Below are 14,092 nucleotides of genomic sequence, written 5' to 3' on the forward strand. Positions count from 1 at the left end.
ATTTAATTTGCTGCCATTTATATACTATATAAATTTTACATGCTGTATATTTACAGTGGGGCAAGTGCTTTTTTAATCTTTAAAAAAACAAAGATCAAACTTTAGACATCTCTGAACAACACAAACTGTATAAACCATACAGATTATTCAGATACAAACTGTATTAAATACAGTTTCCCCACTCCGTCTCCTGATGCAGGACCAGTGAATTATAAGTGTATCACAGTTTGATAGCATATCCATATTAAAAATAAAATCACAGTATGATTTTGTCTGTAACTAGAAACTTTAAGGGACCAAGCTGACAACTCAGACTCCAATATCATAGTCAAGACAAGAGACACTGTATAAAAAAGTGTTAAGTAATAAAAACATACTGTAGGCTTTACAAATAATGTTTGGATTATACATTCATAATGTAAATACTCATCATAACTGGTAAATTGATTGGAATAGTTCCACAAAGTTCAAAAACAGAACTTGTCTATAAAATACATTTTCAAATCTTGAATACAACTAAAATATGAAGCAAATTAGTTTCTAGTATCAGACATTACAGAAAACAGACTGCTCTCAAGTCGAGTTGAGAGCTCGTGAATCTTTAAATAAGTCTTTAAATTAAATATACATACTGTCAGTTTGTTTGTACTTTTAATAATTCCATGGTTTCCCGGCGGGTCTTGCACCGGATGTCTGCCGTGGAGGAGCTTTCCATGGAATGCGAGCGGTCCACCTGAGTCTGATTAAGCAGCATTTGAGATGTTCCAGTCCAGGGCGTCACTGTCCGTGGGATTTATATACACGGTGTTTTACAATGGTCAGCAGTTGTAGAAAGTGTTCGTCCATTTGGAATAAGGGTAATTAAGAAAAGGTAAAAACTAAAAAAAAGTTCTCCATGGTAAAATCTGTACAGTATTTACTAAAGAAGCACCACGCAGATTTGAACAAAGTTATTTTCTATATTTATAATTTAAGCTGGGTTGGGGATGGCTTCTGTTGAACACGTTGAATCTGAAAGACAAGAGGCAGCAAGCAGCAGGCATTAGTACCTCCCGAGGAAGGCAAGTGGGCGCCGCTGGGCTGGGGGGCCCCAGGCGGGGCCTGGCCGTCCCTAACACCGTCAACTTAGTCGTGGACTTCCTTTCGGCACGGTTCCACCCGATCTCTGGGGGCAGCTCTTCTTCCTTACAAAGGTCCCTTTGCGATCACTCTGCCTTCCGGAAGAGCAGGAGAGGAAGGGGCTGCGTGCTCCGCCATGCAGGCCGCGAGTGCGGAGGGAGCCACCTGCTGGGCGCGGGCCGCCAGCTCAGCCGGCCGCTGCTAATCGGCTCAATCCTTTAATTCCCTTTCGCTAGAGCATCTAAGTCCTTACTTAGGCTTAGGAGTTTTCCTTAAGACACACCGGAGAGAGGTTAGTTAGCTGCACGTTAATCTTCCGTAGACAATTCGGGGAAATCCATTTCAAATCCCCCCGGCTGCCTACAAGTCACACACTGGACACAAGTCCCTTCAAGACCACGACGGCACACTCTCCTGTCTACCTCGACAAACGCGGGCCCCAAACGTGAGGCGCTAGCTCCAGGGCCACGGGAGCAAAGGCCGGCAGTAAGTCCCCACACTCCATCAAAGTCAGGATCTGTCCTAAGGCACCCACACTTCATTCCAGGAAGGCCAAGTCCTTTCTGTCAGAAGTAGAAATCGATGCGTTCTCTAGGGCTGCACAGGGACCCGGGGCTCCCGGCCTGGCCGCCGGGCCTGAAGGTGAACTGGTCAGGCCTGGGGCACGCGAACCCCTTGTTCTCCCAGCGTGGGGACCCGTGGCCGTGTGTGGGAACGGGGCTGCCGGGGGCTCCTCTCCTAGGCCAGTTGGGTAGGTCTGGGTGGAGGAAAGGGGCTTTCCCTTCTGTGTTAGTCCTGGCCGTCCGGGGCCTGCAGCCTTCCCTCCCCTTCTTAGGGTTAGAAGAAGGGGAGGGGGGAGCAGGGTGGCGGTGCCCGAAGTAAGGGCCACCCTGTGCCCGAGCCAGAACGGAGGAGGAGGGATCCAAGCACAGCTCCAGCGGCGGGCCTGGGGGTCGGAGGAGTCTGCTACCCTTGCCGGGGAGCCTCCCGCACCTGCTCCCCGCAGCACCGCGTGTCTCCCCGAGGCCCCAAACTCCTCCATCTGGGTCCCCTCGGTGCCTCTATGGACAAGTATAAAACATACAGATAGGAAAACTGCTTACCATAACTAGTGAATTTTTTGTTTTGAGGCCAAGTTTTCAATCACCTAGAAAGCAAAGAATCAGGAAAGAAATTTTAATGATAGTTCTGCAGCATTTTTCATGCCTGTGCTGTGCATGGGCATCGCGTGAGGACACTCAGGACCCGTTCTTGGCCGGATGCTCACAGCCTGAAACCCGTCCCGCACAGACTGGGCACGCGTACCCTGTCGCACGGCGATCGCTCCCAGTGTCTGACTGAAAACAAGACTTTACGTGATGCCTGCGACCCAGCGAAAAGCCACAGCCTGCGGGAACAGTTCGCTCCCAGCCCATCAAACTGATCAGCATTTTAACAGCAGGACAGAACAGAACTCAAGCCAAAGACACTGACGTGAGGGTTTCATGCACCCGGAGGACAGGAGTCTCAGAGGTGAGTGGTCAAGGTATCAGAAATAGGGAACACGTGGCAGGCAGGCAAAGGGGTCTGGCATCCTTGGCCAGAAGATAGGGGTGCTTAGCATGGAAGCCCAAGCAGGTGCCCCCTTATCCTTGAGGACAGGAGGGTACAGACACATGGGTTCCTCAACCTGCTCCCCTTGGCCACGCCGGCTGCACAACGCCCATCGAGCGCAATCGGACAAGACAGACACGGCCACTGCTTGACCCAAAGCCTGACTGCGGCCCTTAGACACATGTCTGGAGCCCCACAGGCCAACCACCGAGGTACACAGCAGCCTGCTTTCGCTCCAGAGCCGTGTTTGTGGGGGAGCTGCCCTCCACTGTGCTCTGGCAGCCTCTGAGTGTGCCCCTTACGGGACTGCAGCCGGGCGGGGAACATTCTAGCAACAGAGAATTCCCTCAGGCGCCGCCCACTGCTTCCTCCCAAGCACCAAGGAGAGTTAGAAGGGACTCAATCCGCACCAAGCCAAGCCCTTCCCTAAATCACCAAAATGCTCGTGGGACACAGACCAAAGATTCACATGATTAATCTAAAAAACCCAGAGCAGACAACAGCCAATGTCACTTTCCAGCTGGCCACGGCCACCCTCGTCCTCTACCCTGTGCCACCCGGGCTCCCCACAGCACGTCCCGCTGCACAGCCCCACCGGCTGGGACAGCGCCACGGCGTCTGCTCCTCTAAAGCCAGCGCTCCGGCCCGTCTGGCCCCCCTCCGTCCACAGCCGCACTGACAGCGGGCCGCGGGGCAGACGGGCCTGCCCCCAAAACACGCGCGTCTCCCCCAAGTTCACAACACAAAGAGACTGTGGGCAACCAAGACGCCGTATCAAAGTCACGAAAGCGCCCCTCGGGCGTCTAGGGCAGGGCTCAGCGAGCTCCTCGTACAAAAGGCCAGAGGACCACCCCGTCCCTCTCTGGGGCCACACAGGCTCTCGGCAGCGACCTGCCAGGGCAGCGCGGCGCGGTGCAGGCGGGAAGGCTGGGCTCGCCCCCGCACGGCTCCGGACACGGGCGTGTCTCACGGGCCGCGACATCTCATTTGGGCTCCGCCAGCCATTTCAAACCTGCGAAGGCCTTGGCCTTCTTCACCAGCAGGCCCCGTGGAGACGGGCGGCACCCGCAGGCTGCAGCAGGCTGACCCCACGGGGCACAGAGGCCGCCGAGCCCGCCACCCCACTCCAGGCCCGCACTCTGCGGCCCGGGCGAAGAGCAGATGGCGCCAAGGGGCTGCTTCAAATGCGGTCAGAACAGAAAGGGCTAAAAGGTGACATCGGAAGACAGCGGTGCCAAGTGGGTAAGAACCCAAGCCCCCCACGCTCCCAACGTGGAGGGGTTTGCTCAGCGGGAGCCAAGGCCCCACAACACAGATGCCCGCAAGGCCTCGGCCCGGCCAGGGGCCGACAGGGGACATCCCTCCCACGGAGCTTCAGCTTCCACTCAGAATGCCAGAGGTTTAACTACTCCGGAGGGAAAGCACACGCTGTGTAACTACTTTGATCAGAAATGGCTTAAGAATAAAAGCCCCGGTCCTTCAGGAGACTCCCACACAGCCAGGGCCCCAGACCAGAGGTCTTGCCACAGAGGCTCCGCCGAGCCCAGGTCCGAGTCCCTGCGGCTTCACACACGTGCTACGGGGTCGGCCTGCAGCACCCCACTGGGCAGCTGAAGCCCGCGCCACACCCGGGAGCCGAGGCTGGAGCTGACGGGGGGCGCACGGGCTCCCGCGAACACGCACCCCCTTCGACGCCAAGTGAGGGTTTCTTCCCCGGTGTTAACAAGAATCATTTCTATAGTCTTAATTCCAAGTGTCTCCTCTTACCCTGGCCACACTCAGACAGAGGACCCCTGTCATCCCTGCTTCCCATCCTTAAGTGTTTTCTCTTCTCACGGAAAGGCCCAGCACCTTCCAGAGGCAGGCCGTCGGTGAGGGGGAAAGCGCCGTCCGTTCTCCGGAAACGGTCAACAGTCTCATGGCTGACGGCCTTGGGCAGGTGCGGCTCTGAGTCTTTAACAAAGTCCTCGGACTTCCTGGAGTGCCTCTTCTTTTTCTTCTTCTTTTTTTTGTGTCTGTGGAGATCAGCATCAGAGCATGCTACTGAAAGATCGGAGTCCTGCTGATGCCTGCGGAGAAGAAGCCAGAACTCAAACCACCAACGAACCAAACTCATCTCCGAGCGGCCTGGTCCTCGGCTTCCACCACCCCCCGGCAGACACTCAGCTCGCACGCGCCGGGGAAGGCCCCAGCTGGGCGCCAGTGCGCGTGCTCGCCGGAGGAGGTGCCTGGGTCCAGGGTGTGAGGTCACCCACTTGGACCCCCCTCCCACTCCAGAGCTCGGGAGCGAAGACTGCCGGCCCCACGTCCGGAAGAAGGAAAATGGGGGGCTGAGGGACAGAACGCTTTCGCCAGGAGACTCGGGCACACGGGGGGAAGGAGGTTTCCCCTCGGGTAACCGTGTCTGCGTCCCTCCGGCTTTCGTAACCGTTCCCCAGGGTTTCCATCTCAAGACATGTCAGAGGTCAGGCACCTCATCGTGGAGAAGTCATTTTTAAGACAATCGATTTCTGCCCAATTTCGTTTTTTAGAAATACAAAAACAAACTTCCCCACGAGATCTCAAACTGGGAAACGGAGCCAGAGGAACAGACAAGGCTGAGGCAACCCGTGGTCGTCTCGGACCCGCGCCACCAGCGGGCCGGCCAGCAGCACAGGGACAGCGGGCCCCGAGGTGCGAGAAAACACGAACAGGCACGACAACATAACCGCATCTGACGAGGGACAGGAAGAACACCAGCTACACAGTCCGGAACGTGAGCTCTCAGTACGGGCCGGGGCACACACGCTCCCAGAGATGCCGCAGCACGGGCCGCGGCGGCATCACCGTCCTGCAGCGCGGGGTCCGGCGGCGACACTCGCCGCTCTGCGGCACCGTGAAGCGCGCCGGAGCGGCGGCTCGGAGCTGCGGTTTGGCAATCGACCGCGGCGGCAGCTCACACCCCGCAGAGCGGGCCACAGGAATCCAGCGGTCAGCGCCGCGGCCGGCCCCGCGCGGGGGTGGGGGGCCAGGCCCGGCTCCCGGGCACGGAACCGGAACTGGGCCTCACCCTCACCTGGAATCTCGGCCTCGGTGTTTGTCTTTGGATTTCTTTTTCTTCTTTGATTTTTTGTGCTTCTTCACTTTAGGCTCTTCCAAGGGATCCTTCTGGAAGCCCCTCCAGGCCTTTCTCTCGAGGTGACCGTCACTGTTCTCCAAGCTGTCGTATCTCCGTTTCCGGGACTTGGCATTCTCGTGTTCGTGGAAGCGATCGGCGAGGTTACAATTGGTGTCTTCGGCTACAAGTGCAATTTTCTCGTGGGGGTACTTGTCGGGGTACGGGAGGAGGGTGTGCGGCGGGCCTGCCCGGGGGCTGCCGAAGCGGTGCCGGTCCTTCCCCTTGGCGAGCAGCTCGTGGCCCTTCCGCCCCCTGTAGTAGTCCTTGTAGGGCCGGCCGCCGGACGGGCCCGCCTTGGCGTACTCACGGGCGCCGGGGAAGGGCCTCCACTCGCGCACCTCCCGGGCCGCGTACAGGGCGTACCTGTCGTGGTAATGCCTACACTTGTCCCACCGCAGTCTGTCGGGGTAGTACTTCTCCCGGGCCCAGGAGTGCTCGCCTTCGGGGTGGTGGTACCTGCTCCACTCCTGGTCCGAGCCGCCTCTGCCGCGGGAGTGGTGGTGGCCGTACCTGCCCAGGGAGCGGTGCTCGCCGGGGCTGAGCCTCTCGCCGTGACAGGGGTGGTGCTGGCCCCCGCTGCCGTGCTCCGTCCTGTAGCGGTCCTGCTGGGGGCCCCGCTCCCGCACAGACGAGCGCCGCTTTTTGTGGTAGCGCTCCTCCGTCTTGCTCCTGCTCTCCCGCGCACGCTCTCCGCTGGAGGAACGATCTCTTCGGTTGCGATAATGTCCTCGATCAACTTTTCTGAGGATACTGATTTTTTCCTTAACTGGAGAATGATCTGGAACTTTTTGTCCGACCATGTTTTCTTCACATTTCTCCCCGTTACTTTGTTCGGGGCCCCCTTCTGAATGATTTTCTGTGATCTTGTCTGCTTGAGGAGAGGGCAAGCCCTCGGCCGCCGCGCCTCCGCTCCGAGGAGGGTCCTCCAAGTCCGAGCACGTGTCTCGACTGATGTAGACTAAGAGTTCGTGCTCACAGGCATCCTCGGAGTGTACCGGGGCACTCGGGCTGGAACTCCCCGCAGCCTCCACTGCGGCCGAGGCCCGGGGGCTCTCTAGTAACACCCCCGATCCGGCCTGGGGTGGTCTGCTCTGGTCATCTGTTAAGTCCCCAGGGCTGCACAGTTTAGGGAGTGGATCGTCGCCGACGGTATTCTTAGTGCTGCTGCAAAGGGTGTTGGCACTGGGCAAAGACTCCTCGGGTTTTGCTAAAATGTTTTCAGAGACTTCTTCTTTGGTAGATTTGACACTGGGGTCTAAGGGTGGCAAAGCCTTCTTTAACTTGCTGCTAAGGCTCGTGAGGGTCTCCGGTTTCTCATGGGACTCGGGAGAGGGACTGCCAGGCTCCAGCTCCATGCCAGGATCGTCTGCAGGACCTTCCTCTGTTCCAGGAGCACTGCAGCCCCATGAAAACAAAGAAATCAATAGATCAGTCAGTGGCTTGATCGCATTATGGTTCACAAGGACAAAAACTTCAAAACATTCCTTTACTTTAAATAATCTGTGCCTTTAACATAGCTGGCTGGAGCTGAATACTGGATTTATCATTTTTGGAAACTCTAACATTCTCTTTCCCTCATTAAACAAAAACATGAAATTCTCTATCAGGCTTAGTATCTACTATCCCATTTTTCAGCTACAATAATCCTGCAGTCGTAGGCTCTTTCTGTTTTCAGATATACTTCTAATTCTTAATAACTGTGAATGATCAGAAAAGTCAGATTGGCGACCAGAGGCTCTAACTTTTCCTCTGCGTTTCTCCCGAGCCTCCAAAAGAATCACTGCCTCCAAACCCAGCCAACGGCCCCTCGGAATGTAGGAAGCGGGAGGCTCTGGTAGGAACAGTGAGGCTTTAGAAAGCCTTCCTGGAGGACATGAACTCTGTCTGCCCTTGTCTGCTACAGGGTCCCTGAGGTCTGCTTGAGGTTAATGAAAACTGCCAGCCAACATCAACAACCCTCCAGGGGCCCCACTTTTTAGTGGGAAAATCCCTGGGGGAGAGAGCATAGATGAGGTCAGTGCAGACAAGTCACCTCGGTACGGCCTGAGTCTCGTGCCAGCATGTGAGAGCAACACCCGCTGGGTCACAGCCCATGCGTGGTTCTGTCTACATAACCGTCCACAGTCATCCTCACACATGTGACATCTGAGGAGAAACTAAGCTAGACTGGGGAAGGGATGAAAAGAAAGCCATTACCAAGTGACTGGGGAGTCACGCCGTCCCCTCTTGAAGGTAATCTGAAGGGAGGGTTCTTTGCCTACAGATTGGCTCCACTCCATTTTAATAATTAAACCTTCCAGACCACTGTTCAGTAAGGGCAGACCCCCTGTCGGGGGCCACTCTGAGATGTGGGGTGCATTCTGGTTATCACAGAGATGGGGGAGCCCAGGGACAAGCAGGCAGTGGCATGCAGGGAGTAAGGAAGGGCCCCACGTCCCACAAGCCGACGTCCATGTGGGCGAACACCCCGGCTATGAGACTATTGGCAGTCTTCATGGACGTGACATTTTCCAGGGACACAACTACTGTGTAAATCCAGAGACAACCAGAATGTCACCAAAAGTTGTCCCTTATGAGGACATCACACCCCTGATGGTGAAATGTGCGCGTGGGACTGTGCTCAGGACACCAGGCCACGTCCCACATGGCAAGGCTCACAGCGAACCCACTTGGGGCGTCGTCACGCACTCGTGGGCAAACCAAAACGCCACCAGCTGGTATATTCCTCCTTTCACTCCCGTTTCATTACACTCAGGAATTGGACCGTTTAAAAAAGCAAACAAAGCATTCAATGTGGAGATAGACTGTCTTATCTACGAATGAAATTTCAGGATTCTGGAAGGAGCAGAGTATCTGTAACTTGATGGGAGTTGAGAAGCCCTGTCCTACAACCTTATCGAGTCTTCACATTTGTCGCTGGAAGGCTACGTGTCAGACCTGGAAGCAGGCCGCAGCGTCCCTAAGCCAGAGAGACGGGGCTAGGCTGAACAAAGCGTTAGCTCAAGGACATCGTTTTCACAGAAAAATGGCAATTCATCCGGTAACTTTTTTCTTTCCTTTTCTAAGAGGCACTTAACAACTTCTCTAGCTCATGAACAGATTCACGGGCTTCAAGAGGTCCACGATGAGACGTGCGCAGTCGACAGCGGCGCACGGCACACGGGCACCATCATGGTCTCCTCGCCCGTCATCATCTTACCTGGTTTCTTCTGTCGAACCTTTCACCTTGTTGCTGAGTTTGAAGGTCTCTAAGATTTTGTCTTCTGGGAGAGGCGGCAGAGGAGCAGGCATCAACTACGATAAAACACAAAGCTCTTTCAACCCTTACTGCCGCCGGGCGCCTCCCTATCTCTGATCTGTAGCGGGGGAGCGGCTGGCTGGCCGTGGGAATCCAAGCCAAGCCCCCCTCCCTACCCCCGGGCCACCCCACGATGCTCACCTTTCCCGGCAGACCATTCGCCTTAGAAAAGGGATTTTCTGAGTGTAGAGTAGGCGGGACTTGGCAACTGGCACCATCACAAGGCAGACCGTTTTCCTTCAGGTCGCTGTCTGTACTGTCAGCACCGTTCAGAGCAAGGGGCTCTCGAAGCTCGAGCGGACAGGCCTCGTCGTCTTCCGCACCCTGCACAGGAGAGTCCGAGCTCTCGGTTGCACCGAGACCGTTCTCCTTGCCTAGGCCCTTGGCCTCCTCGTCGGACTCTTCGGACGACTCGGCGCCATAGGGCACCAGGACGCTGGAGCTCAGCTTGGACTTGCCGTTCATCACGGGCTGAGAACAGGACTCGCTCGGGGGCATCTGCTTTGTGACTTTACTAGAAACCGCCGTCGTAGGCGCGCTCGAGGTAGGCTGTATTGCAGAAGAGTTGGTAATGGTAGAAGAGGGAACAGGCTTGGTTGGGTTCTCCAAAGAACTGCTGTGAAGGTTGGGCTGAGACTGGCCTTGGCGAACAGGTAACTTGTTGTGAATACTGATCGTGATTTTTTGTTTCTTGGGGTGTTCCGGAATCACTGATGGCCTGTTAACAGACCAGTTTTGAACAGAAGTCGAAGCATTAACAGAACCAGCCCGGCTGACACTAGAATTTCCACTGGGACTCGACATGGAACTGCTTGGTGCTTCCTTCAGTGGCCCGGTCCCATTTAAGTGAGGTGGATTCTGGAAGAAAGAAGACCCCAGGTGGTGAGAGCCCCAGGAAGGGTCACAAAGAATCCAGTCTGGCTAGGGGCCCTGCCCTTTCTGCTCATCATATTCTTTATTAGAATATCACGTTTCCCACACCTAGAATCATCTCCTCCTCCTGTCCGCTTTGACCATAAACCTTCCACGGGTCCCTGATTTTTGGTAAGTAATCAACAACTATTTCTTTCCAGAACAAACCCCAGCCCCAATTCTTTCTGCTCCAATCTGACAGAAATGAAGAAGCCCCCTCGGGCACAGAGTCACGCATGCTTCCCTTGGCCGGGCTTCCTGGAAGCCCACTGCCGTACAACAGAAGGAAGTGCCGGCTCGTGGGGAGAGGGGTGGTGTGGGCAGACAGAGCGCGCGGCCTGGGGCGCCATCCCCCCCCCCACGTCCCCTCTGCGTCCTACTCTTGAGCTGTTCTGCTCCATACCCCACCTATGCTGCTCTATCCTAGGGGGCAAACTGGTGGCCGTGGGTGAGACCGCAATTCACAGAGGTGTTCTGCGTGGCCTTCACAGAGTTTTGTCAAATACCTGAATTAGTTGCTATCTTAACATCCGAAGGTTTCCCGTGAAGGAAAACAAGAAACTTGGAAAAGAATCAGTATTCGCCACCCCTCCACCCAGCGCTCGTGCGTCTAGCTGACCGGGGTGCTGGAGTCACTATTAAGCTGAGCCGAGGCAGAGCCCAGCTCCCGCCCAGCTCCAAGAGGCACTGGATTTGTGACTCTGGCTACAATCCAAACACTATCCCATGTCCATAAAATACAGTACACAACTAGACCATCTGCTGACTCAAACAAATCACACTCGAGTGGAAAGGCTGTCACAGCACTATGGTATTGATGGGGGTTGCTTCCACACACAGACGGTGACCATAATCACTGCATCAGGCCAGCAAACGCCAGGCCTTCCCTCCTGAAGGTCTGTGTGTCACTGATACAGGCACTGACCACCAGGGGGTGCGTCTGAGCCGCTGGACGGCCGACAGGACACACCACACTCCTGAAAGGGCTACATGGATACACTGAAAATAAACTTTTTGTGAGTCGCTTTCCTGTTTCTAGCATTCATCAAGAATCCCCAAATATTGGGGCGCCTGGATGGCTCAGTCATTAAGCCTCTACCTTCAGCTCAGGTCCTGATCCCAGGGTCCTGGGATTGAGCCCCACATCAGGCTCCCTGCTCAGCGGGAAGCCTGCTTCTCCCTCTCCCACTCCTGCTGCTTGTATTCCCTCTCTCTCTCTGTTAAATAAATAAAATCTTAAGAAAAAACAAAAACAACAACAACAAAAGAATCCCCAAATATTAAGTCCACTCTGAATGAAAAAGTCCAAAGTGAGAGCTAAAATCCCTAGTGTTGGGGCGCCCGGGTGTCTCAGTCAGGTAAGCAGCTGCCTTCATCTCACATCATGATCCTGGGGTCCTCGGATCAAGGCCCACGTCGGGCTCCCTGCTTGGCGGCGAATCGGCTTCTCCCACTTCCTGTGCTCTTGTGCTCTCTCGCTTACGCTCTTGCGTTTAAATCTACACCCACACCCAGACCTTTTTCTTGGTCGTTACAGTCATACCCGGAGATATTCTGCATATTTGAAATATTTTATAATCGATGGCTTGTATGAACTTTTTTGACAAGGCATTCGGTGCTATGAGGACACGGTGGCTCCTGCAGCGCTGACCGGAGGCTCTGAACAATACCCAAGTTGCCACAGAGATTACATCCCACCTCTGGAATGTTACCTTTATCATGTGAGAGGGGAGCTGTGGTCCGATAAACCCTGACGCAGCCTGCTTGTTGTTGACAACACGTTGGCTGATCACAGGTCGGGGTGAGGACTGGCCGGGGCTGTGAGTGGAATGAGTGAGTTCACCTCCATTTTTCACATCGTGGGACCTGGGGACAGAGAGGGACAGCAGTTAAGGCTTCACAGGGCACGTCCTTAGGAGAGATTCACCTGGAGCCCCCCAGAGACCAGAACGAGAAGCTGCAGCGCATGGAGCTTCGCACAGGATCCCCTCTGGGTCAAGGTTAGTGGCAGGTGCCCCCACAGGGAGGCACAAAGGTAACCGTGCAAGTAGTATTTTTGATTGTGTGTTCCAGAGATGCCACTACCTGAAAGCAATTCTTTTCTGTTTACTTTTATTTTTCTAAATGTAAGTACATGCTCTTACAGAAAGTCTGTATCCAGGAGTGAAACACACAAATACTATGCCTCATCACACCCACGAGAGGCTTCTACCGTTCCGATTTACTGGAATATCCTCCAGGCTTTAGCCTGTACTTTTTTTTTTCAATTCCACTGTGAAAGATTTCAAACTGCTTTTTCTCCATATATATAGAACACTCTCTTGTATCACTTTGAGAAAAAAAGGGTCATCATAAAAATGATTTTTAACAGCTACATAATAGTCCAACACATGGATATGCTACAATGTACACACTCATTCTCCTTAATTTGTTCTTAATTTTCAGCTACTATAAATGAACACCTCAGAGCACACATCAGAGTTTTCCTAAGACCCCGCACTTCCAGAAATGGAATTAGTGAGACGGAGTGTGCAGCAGCAACGGGGAGCAGTGAGCCGGTGCCCAGCCAGGCCCGGCCAGGAACGTGGCTAGCTGCCTACGCCCAGTGGTTGAGAGGTAACCCCACCCAGGTCCTCAGAGGCCCCTTCCTGAGGCCTCCACACCCTGCCTCCCTGGCCCCAGGCTCCTACCATGTGCTGCCCGCGGAGCCCACCCTCCTCCACCATCACTGGGCACCTTCTCTGCGTGCTTCCCTATCAGCTGGCCACGGGGCTGGAAGCTAAATCCTAATCCACATCCAAAAACTACCTCCCTGACTCTGCTGGCCCCAGTAAGCTGATATTTCAATAACCGAATACAGAATTTAAATATGCTGTTGAGATAAAGAGAAAGGACATAACAGAAAATGTGAAAATCCGTTTTCCTGCCAGTACCTGATATAAAAGAGAACGTAAGCTTGCTGACTGAGTACCGATCTAATATCACTGGTAGATACGATGGAGTCATTCATTTGGTACCAGAGGCCATTGCTCGCCTGCAAGAGAAAGGCAACAAAGGAGGAATTAGATACGATCGCACGAAGACGGAACACCAACCAAACAGGAAAGTAAGAAAAATGGGTCTTCGTATTTTCACTGGCAAAGCCCCACCTTGCCCCCCAAGAGCCAGTGCTACCTTAGAGTCTATTTTAAGACAGCAAAACCTGCATGGCTTACTTTGATGTAGCAGAAGTAGTGGCCGGCATGGCAGTTAAAGCCGGTGTGCACCAGCACTGCGTACAGAACATAGATGATCGGTTCTCCATTCGGCTGAGACATGTACGGTCGGATATCAAGATATTCAGGGTATTTCACATCCTGCACAGAAACGGGGAGAGGTTCAGGAATGCCGCTTCTGAAGGCCCAGATCATTCCGCATATCCCCACGGAGGCCCACACACCACCGGGCTCTGTGCCCTCGAATGTTCCAGCAGAAACCTAACACGCTGAACCACACTTCAAAAGGCACAGTCAGCCTGGAGCCACCCTGAGCCCGCACGTCCTTCGTGTGCTCCCCGCCTTCCTGATTTCCCTGAAGCAGACACGGCTCTGCATTAAGCAAACCCTCTGAATTGGCCACGGGATGGAACGCTAATTCTGGACGTCGGTCGCACGTGGCTTTACTACTTTGGGAAGGGACTGTTTAGATCTCTTGCATACTTCTGATTTCTGATACATCCAGTCTTCAGGAAGTGGAAAGAAAATATGAAAATTCAGTGTGCTACCCTGAGAAAACCTCGACAAAGAAAGCCAACTCTGACAAGAGTGTGAGATCCCGCAGGGCCGCCCTCTTTGGACTGCGAATGACACCGGCTCTCCCTGTGAGGTCTCCCGCTTTCCCTGACCACGATGCCCAAGGGCAGACCGCAGTTACCAATTCTGTCATCAGTAGAGTCCAACCAGGACAGAGAAACTGCACTCAAGAACGCACACGGCACACTACACCAGCTCAATGCTCGGACACGTTTCTCCCCA

The 14,092-nt window shown here is 54.3% G+C and overlaps 1 protein-coding gene and 1 long non-coding RNA gene across 7 annotated transcripts in view; one reads left to right on the forward strand and one right to left on the reverse strand.

Annotated features, from left to right (window-relative positions):
• Window position 1: 1 nt before the first annotated feature.
• The window catches only part of USP42 (ubiquitin specific peptidase 42), a 51,525-nt gene continuing 37,434 nt past the window's right edge, over window positions 2-14,092 (reverse strand). For 2 of the 6 annotated variants that reach the window (XM_032328739.1, XM_032328740.1), the window contains exons 10-17: window positions 13,295-13,435; window positions 13,013-13,113; window positions 11,792-11,945; window positions 9,309-10,025; window positions 9,069-9,163; window positions 5,768-7,276; window positions 4,480-4,781; window positions 2-1,011 (exon numbers count right to left, since the gene is read on the reverse strand). In XM_032328739.1, the coding sequence (XP_032184630.1) occupies window positions 971-1,011; window positions 4,480-4,781; window positions 5,768-7,276; window positions 9,069-9,163; window positions 9,309-10,025; window positions 11,792-11,945; window positions 13,013-13,113; window positions 13,295-13,435 (3,060 nt within the window). In that variant the 3' untranslated portion in view covers window positions 2-970. Of the gene's footprint in view, window positions 1,012-2,222; window positions 4,782-5,767; window positions 7,277-9,068; window positions 9,164-9,308; window positions 10,026-11,791; window positions 11,946-13,012; window positions 13,114-13,294; window positions 13,436-14,092 lie in introns of all 6 variants that reach the window. The other 4 variants (XM_032328742.1, XR_004282097.1, XR_004282096.1 and 1 more) reach the window with 4 other exon arrangements.
• Window positions 10,021-13,017, forward strand: LOC116581537. The gene is made up of 3 exons (XR_004282099.1): window positions 10,021-10,211; window positions 11,617-12,079; window positions 12,525-13,017. It is a non-coding gene; the product is annotated as an uncharacterized LOC116581537 (long non-coding RNA).

This window comes from Mustela erminea, chromosome 20, assembly GCF_009829155.1.
Source record: "Mustela erminea isolate mMusErm1 chromosome 20, mMusErm1.Pri, whole genome shotgun sequence".
NCBI classification, from domain to species: Eukaryota; Metazoa; Chordata; class Mammalia; order Carnivora; family Mustelidae; genus Mustela; species Mustela erminea.